The following is a 20,098-nucleotide window of genomic DNA, read 5'->3' on the forward strand; positions in this document are numbered from 1 at the left end:
ATCTGTCTCACTTCAAAAAGCTGGTTTTCCGGCATCTTCGTGATGTAGATTAATATATTTTTCTTTTCTATTTTTAATATCTTTTTACTCTTATTTTATAGCCCCCCTAGGCCCTGTTTTGGGTCGATGACCTGTGCCCGGGAAGGCTATTCCTCGTATAAAAAAAAAAAAAAAAAATACTCTTCGCGAACTGTTTTGGGTGAGCCTGCAGGATATAACTGACATTGCGTAAAGTTGTGTGAAATGCGATGGTGTCACCAGTTTGCATACACTTGTGAAGTTAGGGGCTGTTTTTGGGCGTCTACAGCTCTTAAATCGATCTAGCTAGACACAGACCTCGGCCAGTGTATTCTCTTATGTAAGTCAGTTGACTACGTATCTTTTCCACAGTGGCGAATGTTTCCTCAAAACTGTGAGAAGTAATTTTTTTTGTGGGATTCATCTTTCTACCATTACCAAAATAATCAGTTTAACTCCGGCTACACAGTAATGACCAGATGTCTGGATGGAGGACTTTCTTCCACTCCTTGTTATCAGTTTTATCACCTACTTCCTGCTGTTGGTTTAGGATGACGTCATCCTTTTTGTCCTCGGTGATGTCATCCAGTTTATCTCTTGATGACAATTTGATAATTATTATAGTGTTTAGTCTTGATGACATCATTATTTTCATAAACTATCACAACTGGTTATTTACAGTAGCGTACTTCTGTTTCTTATTTTTTTTTATCAAATCGTTGCTGTTGTTTAAGTACTCAGGCAGACGGTTGAAACTTACTTTTATTCCAACTTTCAAACCTTTACAAAACAAGGCATTGAAGCAGCTAATGTGTATATCTATATAAATAAGTCAACGTACTGCAGTTAATGTCCAGGCCAGGAGATATATCATCAGGGAACTAAAACAATCCCTTGTGGCAGTACAGTAATCACCACTTCCCACATTCTTACCCACGTGATGTGTGCAGCCTCTGAGTGCTGTATGCAAATTGGATATCAAAGCCGATCGATACAATTGATGGTATTTTAAAACTCATCTGTGTGATCAATAACTGTGGTAGAACGAATACACTAAACACCAGAAAAGGCTAAATATATTGTAAATAAATACAGGAAACAAATAATTTAATTGATTCTTTAAATGACTCATATATTTGTCTGTGATTGCAAATGTTGCTTCAGATATTGCATCAATCACAACATACAATATATTGGACAAAGTATAAAAGTAGATTAAATAATACAAAACTGACGTCATAAACTGACTCGTAAACTAGTGTTTAGACACTTATAGCTATATTTACTGTTCATGAAGGCGATGTACATGTTCCAAATTGAAAACATTTAGATTTTTTTCCTTGCGGGAGATTACAAGCTGCCTAATTAATACAGCTTCGAGTACTGTGTACAATGCATAATTCGCAACCACTCTAAGGGTGTGCACATAATTTCCAAAGATGTGCACACTGGGTAATTTATAAAATTTTCCAAGAAGGTGCACACTAAAAAATTTTTTACGACTCCAAGGATGAGCACACAATTCAAAAAAGTTCCTCAACGATGTGCACATTTAAGCAGCTTACACATCTACCAACACACTCGGACAGTTTACACATCTACCAACACACCTGCACAGTTCATACGGTAACAAAAATTATATGAGTCTTGAAGCTTTGGAGTTAAGTATGAGGTGTGTCGAAGGTCTTGAAGCTCAGAGTTAAGATGACAAGTACTGTAAAGGATCTTGAGGTGAAGATGACAAACTAAGCTATCTTGAAGCCAGAGAAGGTGGTATAGGCCCTGGAGGAGGTGACATCGTAGAGTCGACCTTCCTGGAGTTGGAGGAGGACGTGGTCTCCGGAGTTGAGGCGCAGTACTGCACTCTGACTTCCCATCTGGTAGCCGCCGACGTCACCGAAGGCCGTCACTACGTCCTGTCCGTTGTGACGTAGACTGACTCTGTGAAACGGGGGATTTTTTTTTTACTTGAGAGTCGTTTGTGTGTGTTGTCGTATAAGGCCGAACTTTGAGGAGCTATAATCTTAATGATAAACATGAATCTGACATACTCGTAGTGCCAACAGCCAAAGTCTCCTGTAAAAAACGACAAGAAAAGAACCAAAGGGAAGTACATAAAGCGTAAGGGCGCGGTATGGCGTTGAACACATAAATCTAAAGTCACCACCATCCACATTTCACTAACTGTTTATTACAGTATCGTCCTGACCTTTGAGCTTTAGTAATGAGGTCACCAAAATACATGTGTCCTAGGGCCTAGACTGCGGTAGCCGACAAATGTATCATCCAATGACAAATGGAACAAAACATCAGAAATAAAACCAAAATTGCAAAAATAAAATACAGCAGCAGATTTTGAGCGATCACCAGCATAAGGTGCCACAAGTAGACCAAGATGTTGAGGCATTATGTACTGTATGTGAGGGTCCAGGATCTCAAAGGCTCTTAAGATGGGTATTCCTCGCAACAGAAGATGTATGAACAAGTCTAATTGGTTTAAGCTAAAGTATATAAAAAAAAAAATCTAAAAAGGAGTTAAAATTACTATTCGAGAATGTCTTACGATCATACTCTTATATAGTACCAGTTAGGTTACAAAATTTAGTTGAATAATCATTTGCAAAACATTCTCTACCTTAATTTTTTCTCCTGTTAAGTGAAAGTATCTCGTTAATTTAGTCTCAGGGTATTTTAAACTGCATATTTACACATTATCTTGTGTACTTTGGGTTAAAACCAATCAGGTGTATCTGTAAAGTCACTCAAAAAAACAATCTTTAGAAAACTGTGTTGAGATAATATGACACAACGGATGAAGGATTTTGACAACCGTACCGAGACATCGACCCTCCCAAAGTAAATATAGTTTTTTGAGTGACTGTACATTATCTTCACTTACGAGGTAGAGTAATAGCATACATCATTGAGTATGAAACCAGGATAGACCCCCACCACCTACCTGAAGTGTGTGTTTCTGTCAGACACGGCAGAGAAGGTGAAAAAGTAGATGCCTGAGGTAGGGGCCACGTACTCGCTCCTTACATTGTTCCAGCCCGTACCCACCTGTCGTGAAGGAGAGAGAGAGAGAGAGAGAGAGCTGTGATTAGCATTTGAGTGTCACATTCCATTTAGGTTCATGATGTTTAAGGTTCAAGAAATGAATAACGCTACTCAACTTTGTTTAACTTGTTATTGTGTTAATGATTGGGGACTGAGGAGTTTAACTGTCAGGGTGCTAGTGTAGATATAGTGGATCTGTATCGCTGCCACCGACAGATGTGTGTGGCCGGCAGACAGGTCACGGGGGCTGAGAGAAAGGAACTCTACTCTTGTCCTCATGGGGTTCTCTCGGCGTGATGTCTTCTTATGTAATCTTAAATGTATGTAGAAAACCTACAAGTGACTTTGACAATCAGTTACCTCATTTTACCTTCCCCAATGCTACCTGTGATAGGGAGGGAGGGAACTGTGGTTAGTGTGGAGGGAGGGGACTGTGGTAAGTGTGGAGGGAGGGGACTGTGGTTAGTGTGGAGGGAGGGGCTGTGGTTAGTGTGGAGGGAGGGGACTGTGGTTAGTGTGGAGGAGGGGACTGTGGTTAGTGTGGAGGGAGGACTGTGGTTAGTGTGGAGGGACAGGGCTGTGTTGGTGTGGAGAGGGGGCTTTGAGTGTGTGGGGAGGGGCTGTGGTGTGGTTTGGAGGGGGGAACTGTGGTTGGTGTGTGGAGGGGGCTGTGGTTGGTGTGGAGGGACTGGTTGAGTGTGTGGGAGGGGCTGTGGTTGGTTTGGAGGGAGGGAACTGTGGTTGAGTGTGGAGGGAGGGGGCTGTGGTTGGTGTGGAGGGAGGGGACTGTGGTTGGTGTGGAGGGAGGGGGGACTGTGGTTGGGTGTGGAGGGAAGGGGACTGTGGTTAGTGTGGAGGAGGGGCTGTGGTTAGTGTGGAGGAAGGGGGCTGTGGTTGTGGGAGGAGGAACTGTGGTTAGTGTGGAGGAGGGGCTGTGTTTGAAGTGTGGGAGGAGGGAACTGTGGGTGAGTGTGCAGGGAAGGGGACTGTGGTTGAGTGTGGAGGGAGGGACTGTGGTTGAGTGTGGAGGGAGGGACTGTGTTCAGTGTGGAGGGATGAGACTGTGGGTGGGTGTGCAGGAGGGGACTGTGGTTGGTGTGGGGGAGGGAACTGTGGTTGGTGTGGAGGAGGGACTGTGGCTAATGTGGAGGAGGGGCTGTGGTTAGTGTGGAGGAGGGGCTGTGGTTGAGTGTGGAGGGAGGAACTGTGGTTGGTGTGGAGGGAGGGGCTGTGGTTGGTGTGGAGAGAGGATGGATGTGGTTAGTATGGAGGGAGGGGCTGTGGTTGGTGTGGAGGGGAGGGGCTGTGGTTAGTGTGGAGATGGCTGTGGTTGGTGTGGAGGGGCTGTGGTTGAGTGTGGGGAGGGCTGTGGTTGAGTGTGGAGGAAAGGGCTGTGGTTAGGTGTGGAGGAGGGACTGTGGTTAGTGTGGAGGGAGGGACTGTGGTTGAGTGTGAAGGGAGGGACTGTGGTTAGTGTGGATGGAGGGGACTGTGGTTGAGTGTGGAGCTAGGGGGCTGTGGTTGGTGTGGAGGGAGGGACTGTGGTTGGTGTGGAGGGAGGGGACTGTGGTTGATGTGGAGGAGGGACTGTGGTTGAGTGTGGAGGAGGGGACTGTGGTTAGTGTGGATGAAGGGGCTGTGGTTGGTGTGGAGGGAGGGGACTGTGGTTACTGTGGAGGGAGGAACTGTGTTTCAGTGTGGAGGGGGGCTGGTTGGTGGATGGAGGAACTGTGGTTGGTGTGGAGCTGGGGCTGTGGTTGGTGTGGAGGGAGGGACTGTGGTTAGTGTGGATGAAAGTGTGGTTGGTGTGGAGGGAGGGGACTGTGGTGGGTGTGGATGGAGAGGAACTGTGGTTAGTGTGGAGCTAGGGGCTGTGGGTTAGTGTGGAGGGAGGGACTGTTGTTGAGTGTGGAGGGAGGGGACTGTGGTTGTGTGGAGGGAGGGGACTGTGGTTAGTGTGGAGGAGGGGGCTGTGGATGAGTGTGGAGGGAGGGGGCTGTGGTTGGTGTGGAGGGGGAGGGACTGTGGTTGAGTGTGGATGAAGGGGGCTGTGGTTGGTGTGGAGGGAGGGGCTGTGGATAGTGTGGAGGAGGGGGACTGTTGTTGGTGTGGAAGAGGGGACTGTGTGGTGAGTGTGGATGAAGGGGGCTGTGGTTGGTGTGGAGGAAGGGGACTGTGGTTGAGTGTGGATGGAGAGGAACTGTGGTTGTGTGTAGCTAGGGGGCTGTGGTTGAGGGAGGGACTGTGGTTAGTGTGGAGGGGGGCTGTGGTTGGTGTGGAGGAGGAACTGTGGTTGGTGTGGAGCTGGGGGGCTGTGGTGTGGGGGGACTGTGGTTGAGTGTGGATGAAGGCTGTGGTTAGTGTGGAGGAGGGGACTGTGGTTGGTGTGGATGGAGGGGAACTGTGGTTGTGTGTGGAGCTAGGGGGCTGTGGTTAGTGTGGAGGGGAGGGACTGTTGTTAGTGTGGGAGGAGGGACTGTGGTTAGTGTGGAGGGAGGGGACTGTGGGTTGGTGTGGAGGGAGGGGCTGTGGATGGTGTGGAGGAGGGCTGTGGTTGGTGTGGAGGAGGGACTGTGGTTGGAGTGTGTGGATGGGGCTGTGGTTGGTGTGGAGGGGAGGGGGGGCTGGATAGTGTGGAGGGGGATGTTGGTGTGGAGAGAGGGGGACTGTGGTTGAGTGTGTGTGGATGGGGGGGCTGTGGTTGGGGTGTGGAGGAAGGGACTGTGGTTGGTGTGGATGGAGGAACTGTGGTTGGTGTGTGAGGGGGGCTGTGGTGTGGAGGGAGGGGGACTGTGGTTGGTGTGGATGGGAGGGAACTGTGGTTGGTGTGGGATGGAGGGGCTGTGGTTGGTGTGGAGGGAGGGACTGTTGTTAGTGTGGAGGGAGAGGACTGTGGTTGGAGTGTGGAGAGGGACTGTGGTTAGTGTGGAAGGAGGGGGCTGTGGATGGTGTGGAGGAGGGGCTGTGGTTAGTGTGGATGGAGGAACTGTGGTTAGTGTGGATGAAGGGGCTGTGGTTGGTGTGGAGGGAGGGACTGTGGATGGAGTGTGGAGGAGGACTGTTGGTTAGTGTGGAGGGAGGGGACTGTGGTTAGTGTGGATGGAAGGGGCTGTGGTTAGTGTGGAGGGAGGGGACTGTGGTTGAGTGTGGAGGGGAGGGGACTGTGGTGAGTGTGGAGAGAGGGGGCTGTGGTTGGTGGTGGAGGGGAACTGTGGTTAGTGTGGAGAGAGAGGACTGTGGTTAGTGTGGATGGAAGAACTGTGGTTAGTGTGGAGAGGGCTGTGGTTGGTGTGGAGGGAGGGGACTGTGGTTGAGTGTGGATGAAGGGGCTGTGGTTGGTGTGGAGGGAGGGGACTGTGGTTGGTGGAGGAGGGACTGTGTTAGTGTGGAGGGGGGGACTGTGTTAGTGTAGAGGGAGGGACTGTGGTTAGTGTGGAGGGAGGGCTGTGGTTAGTGTGGAGGGAGGAGCTGTGGATAGTGTGGAGGGAGGGGACTGTGGTTGGTGTGGAAGGAGGGACTGTGGATGTGGTGTGTGGGGAGGAACTGTGGTTGAGTGTGGAGGGAGGGGCTGTGTTTGGAGTATGGAGGGAGGGGACTGTGGGGTAGTGTGCAAGGGAGGGACTATGTGGTTAGTGTGGAGGGACTGTGGTTGGTGTGTGGAGGGAGGGACTGTGTTTGGTGTGGAGGGAGGGGACTGTGGGTAGTGTGCAGGGAGGGGGACTGTGGTTGAGTGTGGAGGGAGGGGCTGTGGTTAGTGTGGAGGGAGGGACTGTGGTTGTGTGGATGAGGGGGCTGTGGTTGGTGTGGAGGGGAGGGGGCTGTGGTTGGTGTGGAGGGGAACTGTGGTTGGTGTGGAGGGGGAGGGGCTGTGGTTGAGTGTGGAGGGAGGAACTGTGGGTTGAGTGGAGGGGAGGGGGCTGTGGTTGGAGTGTGGAGGGGGAGGGGCTGTGGTTGGTGTGGGAAGGAGGGCTGTGGATGGAAGTGTGGAGGGGGAGGGGGCTGTGGTTAGTGTGGAGGGAGGGGGCTGTGTTAGTGTGGAAGGAGGGCTGTGGTTAGTGTGGAGGGAGGGGACTGTGGTTGGAAGTGTGGAGGGAGGGGACTGTGGTTAGTGTGAAGGGAGGGGACTGTGGTTGGTGTGGATGGAGGGGACTGTGGTTGGTGTGGGAAGGGGCTGTGGTTGGTGTGGAGAGGAGGACTGTGGTTGGTGTGGAGGGGAGGGGGGGACTGTGGTTGGTGTGGAGGGAGGGGGACTGTTGTTGGAGTGTGGAGGAGGGGACTGTGGTTGAGTGTGGATGAGAGGGGCTGTGGTTGGTGTGGAGGGAGGGGACTGTGGTTGGTGTGGAGGAGAGGGACTGTGTTTGGTGTGTGGGCAGGGGGGGGCTGTGGTTGGAGTGTGGAGGAGGGACTGTGGTTAGTGTGGAGGGGCTGTGGTTGGTGTGGAGAGGGAGGGACTGTGGTTGAGTGTGGATGAAGGGGCTGTGGTTGGTGTGGAGGGAGGGGACTGTGGTTGGTGTGGGGGGAGGGCTGTGTAGTTTGGAGGGAGAACTGGTTGAGTGTGGAGGGAGGGGGACTGTGGTTGAGTGTGGAGAGGGAGGGGACTGTGGTTGGGTGTGGAGAGGGGCTGTGGTTAGTGTGGAGGAGGGCTGTGGTTGGTGTGGAGGAGGGGCTGTGGTTAGTGTGGAAGGGACTGTGGTGTGTGGGGAGGGGGGTTGTGGTTGTGGAGGGAGGGAACTGTGGTTAGTGTGGAGGGAGGGAGACTGTGGTTAGGTGTGGAGGGAAGGGACTGTGAGTTGGTGTGGAGAGGGAGGGACTGTGGTTGGAGTGTGGAGGGAAGGGGGCTGTGGTTGGTGTGGAAGGAGGAACTGTGGTTAGTGTGGAGGGAGGGGCTGTGTTTGGAAGTGTGGAGGAGGGGAGACTGTGGTTGAGTGTCAGGAGGGGGACTGTGGTTGAGTGTGGAGGGAGGGACTGGTTGAGTGTGGAGGAGGGACTGTGTTTAGTGTGGAGGGGATGAGACTGTGGGTGGGTGTGCAGGGAGGGGACTGTGGTTGAGTGTGGGGGAGGGAACTGTGGTTGGTGTGGAGGGAGGGGACTGTGGCTGGTGTGGAGGAGGGGCTGTGGTTGGTGTGGAGGAGGGGCTGTGGTTGGAGTGTGGAGGGGGGAGACTGTGGTTGTGTGGGTGTGGAGGGGAGGGGCTGTGGTTGGTGTGGAGGGAGGGGATGTGGTTGGTATGGAGGAGGGGGCTGTGGTTGGTGTGGAGGGGACATGGAGTGTGGAGTGGCTGTGAGTTGAGTGTGGAGGGGCTGTGGTTGGTGTGTGGAGGGCTGTGGTTGAGTGTGGAGGGAAGGGCTGTGGTTGAGTGTGTGGAGGGAGGGACTGTGGTTGAGTGTGGAGAGGAGGGACTGTGGTTGGGTATGGGGGAGGAGGGGACTGTGGTTGAGTGTGGATGGAGGGGACTGTGGTTGAGTGTGGAGTAGGGGGGCTGTGGTTGGTGTGGAGGGAGGGGACTGTGGTTGGAGTGTGGAGGGAGGGGGACTGTGGTTAGATGTGGAGGAGGGACTGTGGTTGGAGTGTGGAGGAGGGGACTGTGGTTGGAGTGTGTGGATGGAGGGGGGCTGTGGTTGGTGTGGAGGGAGGGGGACTGTGGTTAGTGTGGAGGGAGGGACTGTGGTTGAGTGTGGAGGAAGGCTGGTTGGTGGATGGAGGGAACTGTGGTTGGTGTGGAGCTGGGGCTGGTTGGTGTGGAGGGAGTGACTGGACAGTTATGTGGACTGAAAAGGTGGTGTGAGGGAGGGGACTGGTTGGTGTGGAGGAGAGAACTGGTTGGTGTGGACGGGGGGACTGTGGACCTGTGAGGGAGGGACTGTTGTTGAAGTGTGAGGGAGGGGGACTATGGTTAGTGTAGAGGAAGAACTATGAATATGTGTGAAAGGAAAGGCTATGAATGTAGAGAGAGAAAGAATGTGGTTAATATAGAAAGAAGAAACTATGATTGAGTATATATGAAAGGAGCTATGTGATTGTGTGGAGGGAGGGGCTGTGGATAGCTGTGGAGGAGGGGGACTGTATTGTTAGTGTGGAAAGAGGGGACTGTGAGGTAAGTGTGGATGAAAAGGGCTGTAGTTGGTGTAGAGGAAAGAGACTGTGGTTGAGTGTGGATGGAGAGAACTGTGGATGGTGTGTGGCTGGGGGGCTGTGGATGAGGGGAGGGACTGTGGTTAGTGTGGAGGGGGACTGTGGTTGTGTGGAGTGGAAGGGAACTGTGGTTGATGTGGGCTGGGGGGCTGTGGTGTGGAGGGACTGTGGTTGGGGTGTGGAGAGGCTGTGGTTAGTGTAGGGGAGGGGACTGTGGTTGGTGTGGATGAGGGGAACTGTGGTGTGTGTGTGGAGCTAAGGGGCTGTGTGGATTGGTGTGGAGGGGAGGGACTGTTGTTAGTATGGAAGGAGAGACTGTGGTGAGTGTGGAGGGAGGGGACTGTGGATTGGAAGTGTGGAGGGAGGGGCTGTGGATGGTGTGGAGGAGAGCTGTAGTTGTGTGGAGGAGGGACTGTGGTTAGTGTGTGGATGGGGCTGTGGTTGGTGTGGAGGGGGAGGGAGGGCTGGATGGTGTGGAGAGGGATGTTGGTGTGGAGAGAGGGACTGTGGTTAGCAGTGTGGATGAGGGGGCTGTGGTTAGGTGTGTGGAGGAAGGGACTATGGTTGGTGTGGATGGAAGAACTATGGTTGGTGTGTGTGGGGGCTGTGGGTGGAGGGGAGGGACTGTGGTTAGGTGTGGATGGAAGGGAACTGTGGTTGGTGTGGGCAAGGAGCTGTGGTTGAGTGTGGAAGGAGGGACTGTTGTTAGTGTGGAGGGAGAGGACTGTAGTTGGAGTGTGGAGAGGGACTGTGGGTTGAGTGTGAGAGGGAGGGGCTGTGGATGGTGTGGAGGGAGGGGGCTGTGGTTGAGTGTGGAGGGGAGGGGACTGTGGTTGAGTGTGGATGAAGGGGCTGTGGTTGGGGTGTGGAGAGGGGGCTGTGGATGTGATGTGGAGGGAGGGACTGTTGTTGAGTGTGGAGGGAGGGGACTGTGGTTGGGTGTGGATGAAAGGGGCTGTGGTTGAGTGTGGAGGGAGGGGACGTGGTTGGGTGTAGGAGGGAGACTGTGGTTGAGTGTGGAGGGAGATGGCTGTGGTTGGTGGAGGGGACTGTGGTTAGTGTGGAGAGAGAGCTGTGGTTAGTGTGGATGGGAAGAACTGTGGTTAGTAATGGAGGGGCTGTGGTTGGTGTGGAGGGAGGGACTGTGGTTGAGTGTGTGGATGAAGGGGCTGTGGTTGAGTGTGGAGGGAGGGACTGTGGTTGGTGGAGGAGAGACTGTGTTTAGTGTGGAGGAGGGACTGTGGGTGAGTGTGCAGGGGGGGAGGGGACTGTGGTTAGTGTGGAGGGGAGGGCTGTGGTTGGAGTGTGGAGGGGAGGGACTGTGTTTAGTGTGGAGGGAGGGGGACTGTGGGTGGTGTGCAAGGAGGGACTGTGGATTGAGTGTGTGGGAGGAACTGTGGTTGAGTGTGGAAGGGGGCTGTGTTTGAGTGTGGAGGGGGGAGGGGGACTGTGGGGTAGTGTGCAAGGGAGGGACTGTGGGTTGAGTGTGGAGGGACTGTGGTTGAGTGTGGAGGGAGGGACTGTGTTTAGTGTGGAGGGATGAGACTGTGGGTAGTGTGCAGGGAGGGACTGTGGTTAGTGTGGAGAGAGGAACTGTGGTTGGTCATGGAGGGAGGGACTCTGTGTGGTTGTGTGGAGGGGGGGCTGTGGTTGGTGTGGAGGGGAGGGGGCTGTGGGTTGAGTGTGGAGGGGAACTGTGGTTGGTGTGGAGGGGAGGGGCTGTGGTTAGGTGTGGAGGGAGGGGGCTGTGGATTTGAGTAGATGGAGGGGGCTGTGGTTGAGTGTGGAGGGAGGAGGGCTGTGGTTAGTGTGGGGAGGGAGATGGCTGTGGATGGAAGCTGTGGAGGGGAGGGGGCTGTGGTTGAGTGTGGAGGGGAGGGGGTGTGTTAGTGTGGAAAGGAAGGGCTGTAGTTGAGTGTGGAGGGAGGGGACTGTGGTTAAAGTGTGGAGGGAGGGACTGTGGTTGAGTGTGAAGGGAGGGGACTGTGGTTGGTGTGGATGGAGGGGACTGCGGTGAGTGTGGGTTGGGGGCTGTGGTTGGTGTGGAGGGGAGGACTGTGGTTGGTGTGGAGGGGGAGGGGGGGACTATGGTTGGTGTGGAGGAGGGGGACTGTGGTTGGAGTGTGGAGGGGGGACTGTGGTTGAGTGTGGATGAGAGGGGCTGTGGTTGGTGTGGAGGGAGGGGGGACTGTGGTTGGAGGAAGACTGTTTGAGTGGAGGGGGGGCTGTGGTTGGAGTGTGGAGGAGGAACTGTGGTTGGTGTGGAACTAGGGGACTGTGGTTGGTGTGGAGGGAGGGACTGTGGTTGAGTGTGGATGAAAGGGGCTGTGGTTAGTGTGGAGGGAGAGAACTGTGGTTGGTGTGTGGGGAGGGCTGTGAGTTTGGAGGGAGAACTGGTTGAGTGTGGAGGGAGGGGGGGCTTGGTTGGTGTAGAGGGACTGTGTGGTTGGTGTGTGGGGAGGGGCTGTGGTTGGTTTGGAGGAGGGCTGTGGATGTGTGGAGGAGGGGCTGTGGTTGAGTGTGGAGGGGGGGGACTGTGGAATTGGAGAGGGCTGTGTGGATTGGAAAGAGGGAACTGTGGTTGGTGTGATGGAAAGGGACTGTGGATAATGTGGAGGAAGGGGACTGGGTTGAATGTGGAGGGGACTGTGGTTGAGTGTGGAGAAAGGGGCTGTGGTTGAGTGTAGAGGAGGACTGTGTGGTTGGTGTGGAGGGAGGGAGGCTGTGTTAAGTGTGGAGGGAGGACTGTGGATTGAGTGTGCAGGGAGGGGACTGTGGTTAGTGTGGAGGGAGGGACTGTGGTTGAGTGTGGGGAGGGACTGTGTTTGAATGTGGAGGATGAGACTGTGGGGAGTGTGCAGGGAGGGGGACTGTGGTTGAGTGGAGGGGGGAGGGGCTGTGGTTGGTGTGGAGGGGGGAGGGGACTGTGGTGTGTGGAAGGGGAGGGGGCTGTGGTTGGTGTGGGGAGGGGGCTGTGGTTGGAGTGTGGAGGGAGGGGACTGTGGATGAGTGTGGAGAGGGGCTGTGGTTGGTGTGGAGAGGGATGTGGATTTGGAGGGAGGGCTGTGGTTGAGTGTGGAGGGGAGGGGAGCTGTGGATTAAGTGTGGAGAGATGGCTGTGAGTTGAGTGTGGAGGGAGGGGCTGTGGTTAGTGTGGAGGGGAGGGGGCTGTGGTTGAGTGTGTGGAGAAGGGGCTGGTTGTGGTGTGGAGAGGAGGGACTGTGGTTGAGTGTGGAGGAGGGACTGTGGTTGGGTGTGAAGGGAGGGACTGTGGTTGGTGTGGATGGGGGACTGTGGTTAAAGGTGTGGGCCAGGGGGGCTGTGGTTGGAGTGTGGAGGGGACTGTGGTTGGTGTGGAGGGGGGGGACTGTGGTTGGAGTGTGGAGGGGAGGGACTGTGGTTGAGTGTGGAGGGGGACTGGGTTAAGTCATGAAAGAGACTGTGGTTAGTGTGGAACAAGGGAGAAGGACTGTGGTTACCTGTGGAGGGAGAGAACTGTTTAGTGTGGAGGGGGCTGTGGTTGAGTGTGGATGAGGGAACTGTGGTTGGTGTGAACCTAGGGGGGCTGAGGTTGAGTGTGGAGGAGGGACTGTGGTTGGTGTGGATGAAGAGCTGTGGTTGGTGTGGAGGGGGGGACTGGGTTGAGTGTGGATGGAGGGAACTGTGGTTAGTGTGGAGCTGGGGCTGTGGTTCAGGTGTGGAGGAGGGGACTGTTGTTGGAGTGGAGGGGACTGTGGTTAGTGTGGAGGGAGGGACTGTGGTTGAGTGTAGGAGGGGGGCTGTGGATGGGTGTGGAGGAGGAGCTGTGGTTAGGTGTAGGAGGGACTGGTTGGTGTGGATGGGGGCTGTGAACGTTAGTGTGGAGAGGGGCTGTGGATAGTGTGGAAGGGAGGACTGTTGTTGAGTGTGGAGAGAGGGACTGTGGTTGGAGTGTGGATGAAGGGGCTGTGGTTAGTGTGAGAGAGGGGACTGTGGTTAGCAGTGTGGATGGAGGAACTGTGGTTGGTGTGTGCCTAGGGGGCTGTGGTTGTAGTGTGGAGGGAGGGGGACTAACTAGTTGAGTGTGGACTGGAGGAACTGTGGTTGGTGTGGAATAGGGGCTGTGGTTCAAGAAGGAAACAAAAAAAAAAACCAACAAAAAAAAAAACAAAAAAATGTGGAGGGAAGGACATTGATATTGAGTGGAGGAGAAGGACTGTAGTTGAGTGTGGAAAGGGACTGTGGTTAGTGTGAGAGGGCTGTAGATGAGTGTGGAGGAGGGACTGTTGATAGTGTGGAGGAGGGGACTGTGGTTGGAGTGTGGATGAAAGGGGCTGTGGTTAAGGAACAGTGTGAGAGGGAGGGAGACTGTGTGGATGGTGTGGAGAGGAAGAGGACTGTTGTTGGAGTGTGGAGAGGAGGGGACTGTGGTTAGTGTGGATGAGAGGGCTGTGGTTGAGTGTGGATGGAAACTGTGGTTGGTGTGGGAGCGGGGCTGTGGTTGGTGTGGAGGGAGGGGAACTGTGGATCAAAAAAAAACACATGGAGCTAGGGGAACTGCAGCATTGAGTGTGGGGAGGGACTGTGGTTGAGTGTCAGGAGGGGACTGTGGTTGTAAGTGTGGAGGAGGGGACTGTGGTTGAGTGTGGAGGGGAACTGTGTTTGTGTGGAGCCTAGAGGGACTGTGGTTGGTGTGCAAGGAGGGACTGTGGTTCAGTGTGTAGGGAGGAACTGTGGTTAGTGTGGAGAGGGAGGGGCTGTGTTTGGTGTGGAGGGAGGGACTGTGGATAATGTGCAGGGGGACTGTGGTTAGTGTGGAGGGAGGGGGACTGTGGTTGGTGTGGATGAAGGGACTGTGTTTAGATGTGGAGGAGGGACTGGGTGAGTGTGCATGGAGGGACTGTTGTTGGAGTGTGGAGAGGAACTGAAAAAAAACAAAGGGGCTGTGGTTGAGTGTGTGGAGGGAAGGGCTGTGGTTGAGTGTGGAGGGGAGGGAACTGTGGTTGGTGTGGATGGAGGGGGCTGTGGTTGTAGTGTGAGGGGGGAGGGGGCTGTGTGGTTGAAGTGTGGAGGGAGGGGCTGTGGTTGGTGTGGAGGGAGAGGGGCTGTGGTTGGTGTGGAGGGAGAGGCTGTGGTTGGAGTGTGGAAGGGAGGGGCTGTGGTTGGAGTGTGGAGGGAGGGGACTGTGGTTGAGTGTGTGGAGGAAGGGACTGTGGTTAAGTGTGGAGGAGGGGACTGTGGATTGAGTGTGGAGGGGAGGGACTGTGGTTGAAACAGTGTGGATGGAGGACTGTGGTTGTGGGTTAGGGGCTGTGGTTAGTGTGGAGAGGGACTGTGGTTGAGTGTGGAGGGAGGGGGACTGTGGTTGGTGTGTGGAGGGACTGTGGTTAGTGTGGAGGAGGGGACTGTGGTTGAGTGTGTGGATGAAAGGGCTGTGTGGTTGAAGTGTGGGGAGGGACTGTGGATGCTGTGGAGAGGGAGGGTGTGTTTGAGTGTGGAGGGGGACTGTGGTTGAGTGTGGATGGGAGGAACTGTGTTTGGTGTGTGGGGGGCTGTGGTTGGTGTGGAGGTGGAGGGGGACTGTGGTGGTGTGGATGAAGGGGCTGTGGATGAGTGTGGAGGGAGGGACTGTGGATTTGAGTGGGGAGGAGGATCTGTGGTTGGTTGGAGGGAGGGACTGTGGTTTGAGTGTGGGAGGGCTGTGGTTGGAGTGGAGGGAAGAGGACTGTGGTTGAGTGTGGGGAGAGACTGTGGTTAGTTTGGAGGGAGAACTGGAGATGTGAGTGTGGAGGGAGGGGCTGTGGTTAGTGTGGAGAGGGGACTGTGGGTTAGTGTGTAGGAGAGGGCTGGATTGGATTTGGAGGGACTGTGGTTAGGTGTGGAGGAGAAGGCTGTGGTTGTAGTGTGGAGGGGAGGGGCTGTGGTTGAGTGTGGAGTGGAGGGGACTGTGGTTGGTGGAGGAAGGGACTATGGTTGTCAATGTGGAGGGAGGGGCTGTGGTTTGGTGTGGAGGAGGGGGCTGTGTTTAGTGTGGAGGGGAGGGACTGTGGGTGTGCAGGGGAGGGGGACTGTGGTTGGAGTGTGGAGGGGAGGGACTGTGGTTAGTGTGGAGGGAGGGACTGTGTTTGAGTGTGGAAGGATGGGAACTGTGTGTAGTTGCAGGGAGGGACTGTGGTTGAGTGTGGAGGGAGAACTGTGGTTGAGTGTGGAGGGAGGACTGTGGACTGTGTGGAGGGGGGCTGTGGTTGGAGTGTGGAGGGAGGGGCTGTGGTTGAGTGTGGAGGAACTGTGGTTGAGTGTGGAAGGAGGGGGCTGTGGTTGTGTGGAGGGGAGGGATGTGGGTTAGTGTGGAGGGAAGGGGCTGTGGATTGGTGTGGAGGAAGGGACTGTGTGGTTGTGTGTGGAGGGGAGATGGCTGTGGTTGGTGTGGAGGGAGGGGCTGTGGTTGAGTGTGGAGGGGGGAGCTGTGGTTCAGGTGTGGAGGAGGGCTGTGGTTGAGTGTGGAGGGAGGGACTGTGGTTAGTGTGGAGGGAGGGACTGTGGTTGAAGTGTGGAGGGAGGGACTGTGGTTAGTGTGGATGGAGGGACTGTGGTTAGTGTGGAGCAGGGGGCTGTGGTTGAGTGTGGAGGGAGGGACTGTGGTTGAAGTGTGGAGGAGGGACTGGGTTGAAGTGTGGAGGAGGGGACTGTGGTTGAGTGTGGAGGGAGGGACTGTGGTTGGGTGTGGATGGAAGGGCTGTGGTTGAGTGTGGAGGAGGGAGGGGGACTGTGGTTGCTGTGGAGAGGGAGGAACTGTGTTTAGTGTGGAGGGGGGGCTGTGAAAGTGTGGATGGGGAACTGTGGTTGGTGTGGAGTAGGGGCTGTGGTTGGAGTGTGGAGGGAGGGACTGTGGTTGGTGTGGATGGAAGAAGAGCTGTGGTTGGTGTGGAGGAGGGACTGTGGTTGGGTGTGGATGGAGAGAACTGTGGTTGGTGTGGGCCTGGGGGGCTGTGGTTGGTGTGGGGAGGAGGGACTGTTGTGGTGAGTGTGGAGAGGAGGGGACTGTGGTTGGTGTGGAGAGGAGGGACTGTGGTTGGTGTGGAGGAGGGGCTGTGGATGGTGTGTGGGGATGGGGCTGTGGTTGGTGTGGAGGAGGGGACTGTGGTTGGTGTGGATGAAGGGGGCTGTGGTTGGGTGTGGAGAGGGGGCTGTGGATGAGTGTGGAGGAGGGGACTGGGTGTGGAGAGAGGGGACTGTGGTTGGTGTGTGGATGGAAAGGGGCTGTGGTTGGTGTGGAGGAAGGGGACTGTGGATTGAGTGTGGATGGAGGAACTGTGGTTGAGTGTGTGGGGCTGTGGTTGAGTGTGGAGGAGGGACTGTGGATTGGTGTGGATGGAGGAACTGTGGTTGGTGTGGGCTGGGGCTGTGGTTGGTGTGGAGAGGGGGACTGTTTAGTGTGGAGGAGAGGACTGTGGTTGGAGTGTGGAGGGGAGGGGGACTGTGGTTGGGTGTGGAGGGGAGGGGCTGTGGATGGTGTGGAGGAGGGGCTGTGAGTTGGTGTGGAGGGAGGGACTGTGGTTGAGTGTGGAGGAAAGGCTGTGGTTGGTGTGGAGGGCTGTGATGGGTGTGGAGGGGACTGTGGGTGTGGGGAGGGGGGAGGGACTGTGGTTGAGTGTGGATGAAGGGGCTGTGGTTGAGTGTGGAGGAACTGTGGTTAGTGTGGAGGGAGAGGCTGTGGTTAGTGTGGAGGGAGATGGCTGTGGTTGGTGTGGAGGGAGAGAACATGGCTGTGTGTGGTTGGTGTGGATGGAAGGAACTGTGGTTGAGTGTGGAGCTGGGGGGCTGTGGTTGGTGTGGAGGGGAGGGACTGTGGTTGGAGTGTGGATGAAAGGGGCTGGGTTGAGTGTGGAGAGGGACTGTGGTTGGTGTGGAGGAGGAGGAACTGTGTTTGAGTGTGGAAGAGGGGGGACTGTGGGTAGTGTGCAGGGGAGGAGGGACTGTGGTTGGGTGTGGAGGGGGAGGGGACTGTGGGTGGAGTGTGGAGAGAGGGGGGCTGTGTTGGAGTGTGGAGGGGGAGGGGGACTGTGGGTGGAGTGTGCAGGGGAGGGGGACTGTGGTTGAGTGTGTGGGGAAGGGGAACTGTGGTTAGTGTGGAGGAAGGGCTGTGTTTGTAGTGTGGGAGGGAGGGACTGTGGGTGGTGTGCAGGGAGGGACTGTGGTTGAGTGTGGAGGGGGAGGGACTGTGGTTTGAGTGTGGAGGGGGACTGTGTTTGAGTGTGGAGGGAGAGACTGTGGAGTGGTGTGGAGGGGGAGGGATGGGTTAGTGTGGAGAGGGCTGTGGTTGGTGTGGAGGGGAGGGAACTGTGGTTGTGTGGAGGAGGGGGCTGTGGTTGAGTGTGGAGGGGAGGGGCTGTGGTTGGATGAGGGAGGGCTGTGCTGAGTGTGGAGGGGGGAGGGGGCTGTGGTTGGTGTGGAGGGGAGGGGCTGTGGTTAGTGTATGGAGGGGGCTGTGTGGTTGAGTGTGGAGGGGGGGGCTGTGGATTGGTGTGGAGGAAGGCTGTGGTTGGTATGGAGAGGGCTGTATGGTTAGTGTGGAGGGAGGGGCTGGGTTAGTGTGGAAGGAAAGGGGCTGTGGTTGAGTGTGGAGGGAGGGACTGTGGTTGGTGTGGAGGGGAGGACTGTGGTTGAGTGTGAAGGGGAGGGACTGTGGTTGGTGTGGATGGAGGGGGACTGTGGTTGGAGTGTGGGTTGGGGGGGCTGTGGTTGGTGTGGAGGAGGGACTGTGGTTGGTGTGGAGGAGGGGACTCTGGGGTTGGTGTGGAGGGGGATGGGACTGTGGTTGGTGTGGAGGGGACTGTGGGACTGGTGTGGATGGGGCTGTGGGTTGGAGTGTGGAGGGGAGGGACTGTGGTTACTGTGGAGAGGGAGGAACTGTGTTTAGTGTTGTGGAGGAGGGACTGTGTGGATGAAGGGGGTGTGGAGGGAGGGACTGTGGATTGTGTGGATGGAGAACTGGTTGGTGTGTGGAGAGGGACTGTTGTTGGTGTGGAGGGAGGGGACTGTGGTTGGTGTGGAGGGGAGGGACTGTGGTTGAGTGTGGAGAGGAGGGGCTGTGGATGTGTGGAGGGGGGAGGGGGCTGTGGGTTGAGTGTGGAGGGGGACTGTGGGTTGAGTGTGGATGGAAGGGGGCTGTGGTTGGGTGTGGAGGGGAAGGGGCTGTGGATGGGTGTGGATAGAAAGAGACTGTTGTTGAGTGTGGAAAGGGACTGTGGTTAGTGTGGATGAAGGGGCTGTGGTTGAGTGTGGAGGAGGAAGGGACTGTGGTTGGAGTGTGGATGGAGGAACTGTGGTTGAGTGTGTGGGGAGCTGTGGTTGAGTGTGGAAGAAGGGACTGTGGTTGGTGTGGAGGGAGGGACTGTGGTTGGTGTGGATGGAAGGGAACTGTGGTTCAGGTGTGGGAGCTAGGGGATGTGGTTGGGTGTGGAGGAGGGGGACTGTTGTGTCAGTGTGGAGAGGGGAGGGGGACTGTGGTGTGGAGGGGGACTGTGGTTGAGTGTGGAGGAGGGGGCTGTGGATGGTGTGGAGGGGGCTGTGGTTGGTGTGGAGGGAGGACTGTCGGTTGGAGTGTGGATGAAGGGGCTGTGGTTGGTGGAGGGAGGGGCTGTGGATGGTGTGGAGAGGAGGGACTGTTGTTGAGTGTGGAGGGGGACTGTGGTTGGTGTGGATGAAGGGGCTGTGGTGGGTGTGGAGGGAGAAGCTGTGGTTGAGTGTGGAGAGGAGGAGACTGTGGTTGGTGTGGAGGGGGTGGCTGTGGTTGAGTGTGGAGGGAGGGAACTGTGGTTGGTGTGGAGAGGGGGAGATGAGCTGTGGATGTGTGGATGGAAGGAACTGTGGTTGAGTGTGGAACTGGGGGGCTGTGGTTGGAGTGTGGAGGAAGGGCTGTGGGTTGGAGTGTGGATGGGGGCTGTGGTTGAGTGTGGAGGGGGAGGGGGACTGTGGATTAGTGTGGAGGGGGAACTGTGTTTGGTGGAGGGACTGTGGTTGGAGTGTGGAAGGGAGGGACTGTGGTTGAGTGTGGAGGGAGGAACTGTGGTTGGTGTGGAGGAGATGGCTGTGGTTGAGTGTGGAGAGGGAGCTGGTTGTGAGTGTGGAGGGAGGAGACTGTGGTTGGAGTGTGGAGGGGGGAGGGGACTGTGGTTGGTGTGGAAGGAGGGACTGTGGTTGAGTGTGGATGGGGGGCTGTGTGGAGTGGAGGGAGGGACTGTGGTTGGAGTGTGGAGGGGGGGGGACTGTGGTTGAGTGTGGAAGGAGGGGACTGTGGTTGGAGTGTGGATGAAGGGGCTGTGGTTGGTGTGGAGAGGGACTGTGGTTAGTGTGCAGAGGGACTGTGGTTGAGTGTGGAAGGAGGACTGTGGATGAGTGTGGATGGGGGCTGTGGTTGGTGTGGGGGGGAGGAGGCTGTGGTTGGTGTGGAGGGAGGGACTGTGGTTGGTGTGTGGATGAGGGGCTGTGGTTGAGTGTGGAGGAAGGGCTGTGGTTGGTGTGGAGGATGGCTGTGGTTGAGTGTGGAGGGAGGAGGCTGTGGTTGGTGTGGAGGGAGGACTGTGGGGTGAGTGTGGATGAAGGGACTGTGGTTGGTGTGGAGAGGGGAGGGAGGGGCTGTGGTTGAGTATGGAGGGAGGGACTGTGGTTGGTGTGGATGGAAGGGGGGCTGGTTGGTGTGTGGAGGGAGGAGGGCTGTGGTTGGTGTGGAGAGGGGGGATGTGTGGTTAGTGTGGAGAGGGGAGATGTGGAGACAGGATGGGATGGGATGAGGATAAATATAAAGTTAAACCAAAGTTGAGTTGAGAGTTATAGAAACAGGAAAGTACATACAGTGAATATAAATATAGTTGGAAAAAGGACAAAAAAAAATCAGAAGGAGTTCTAG

The 20,098-nt window shown here is 55.6% G+C and overlaps 1 protein-coding gene across 1 annotated transcript; it reads right to left on the minus strand.

Moving 5' to 3' along the window:
- Positions 1 to 1,132: 1,132 nt before the first annotated feature.
- On the minus strand, positions 1,133 to 3,443 carry LOC121877966 (cerebellin-1-like). The gene is made up of 3 exons (XM_042383928.1): positions 3,439 to 3,443; positions 2,978 to 3,115; positions 1,133 to 1,959 (listed from the first exon to the last, which is right to left on the minus strand). The coding sequence occupies exons 1-3, from the start codon at positions 3,441 to 3,443 to the stop codon at positions 1,764 to 1,766; spliced, it is 339 nt and encodes a 112-aa protein (XP_042239862.1). The 3' UTR covers positions 1,133 to 1,763.
- Positions 3,444 to 20,098: the final 16,655 nt, after the last annotated feature.

This window comes from Homarus americanus, unplaced genomic scaffold (assembly GCF_018991925.1).
Source record: "Homarus americanus isolate GMGI-L3 unplaced genomic scaffold, GMGI_Hamer_2.0 scaffold14033, whole genome shotgun sequence".
Classification (NCBI taxonomy): domain Eukaryota; kingdom Metazoa; phylum Arthropoda; class Malacostraca; order Decapoda; family Nephropidae; genus Homarus; species Homarus americanus.

Coding starts and splice junctions, on each gene's coding strand:
- LOC121877966 (XM_042383928.1), bottom strand. Junction 1,960..2,977: donor GACAGAAACACACACTTCAG/GTAGGTGGTGGG, acceptor CCCGTTTCACAG/AGTCAGTCTACGTCACAACG.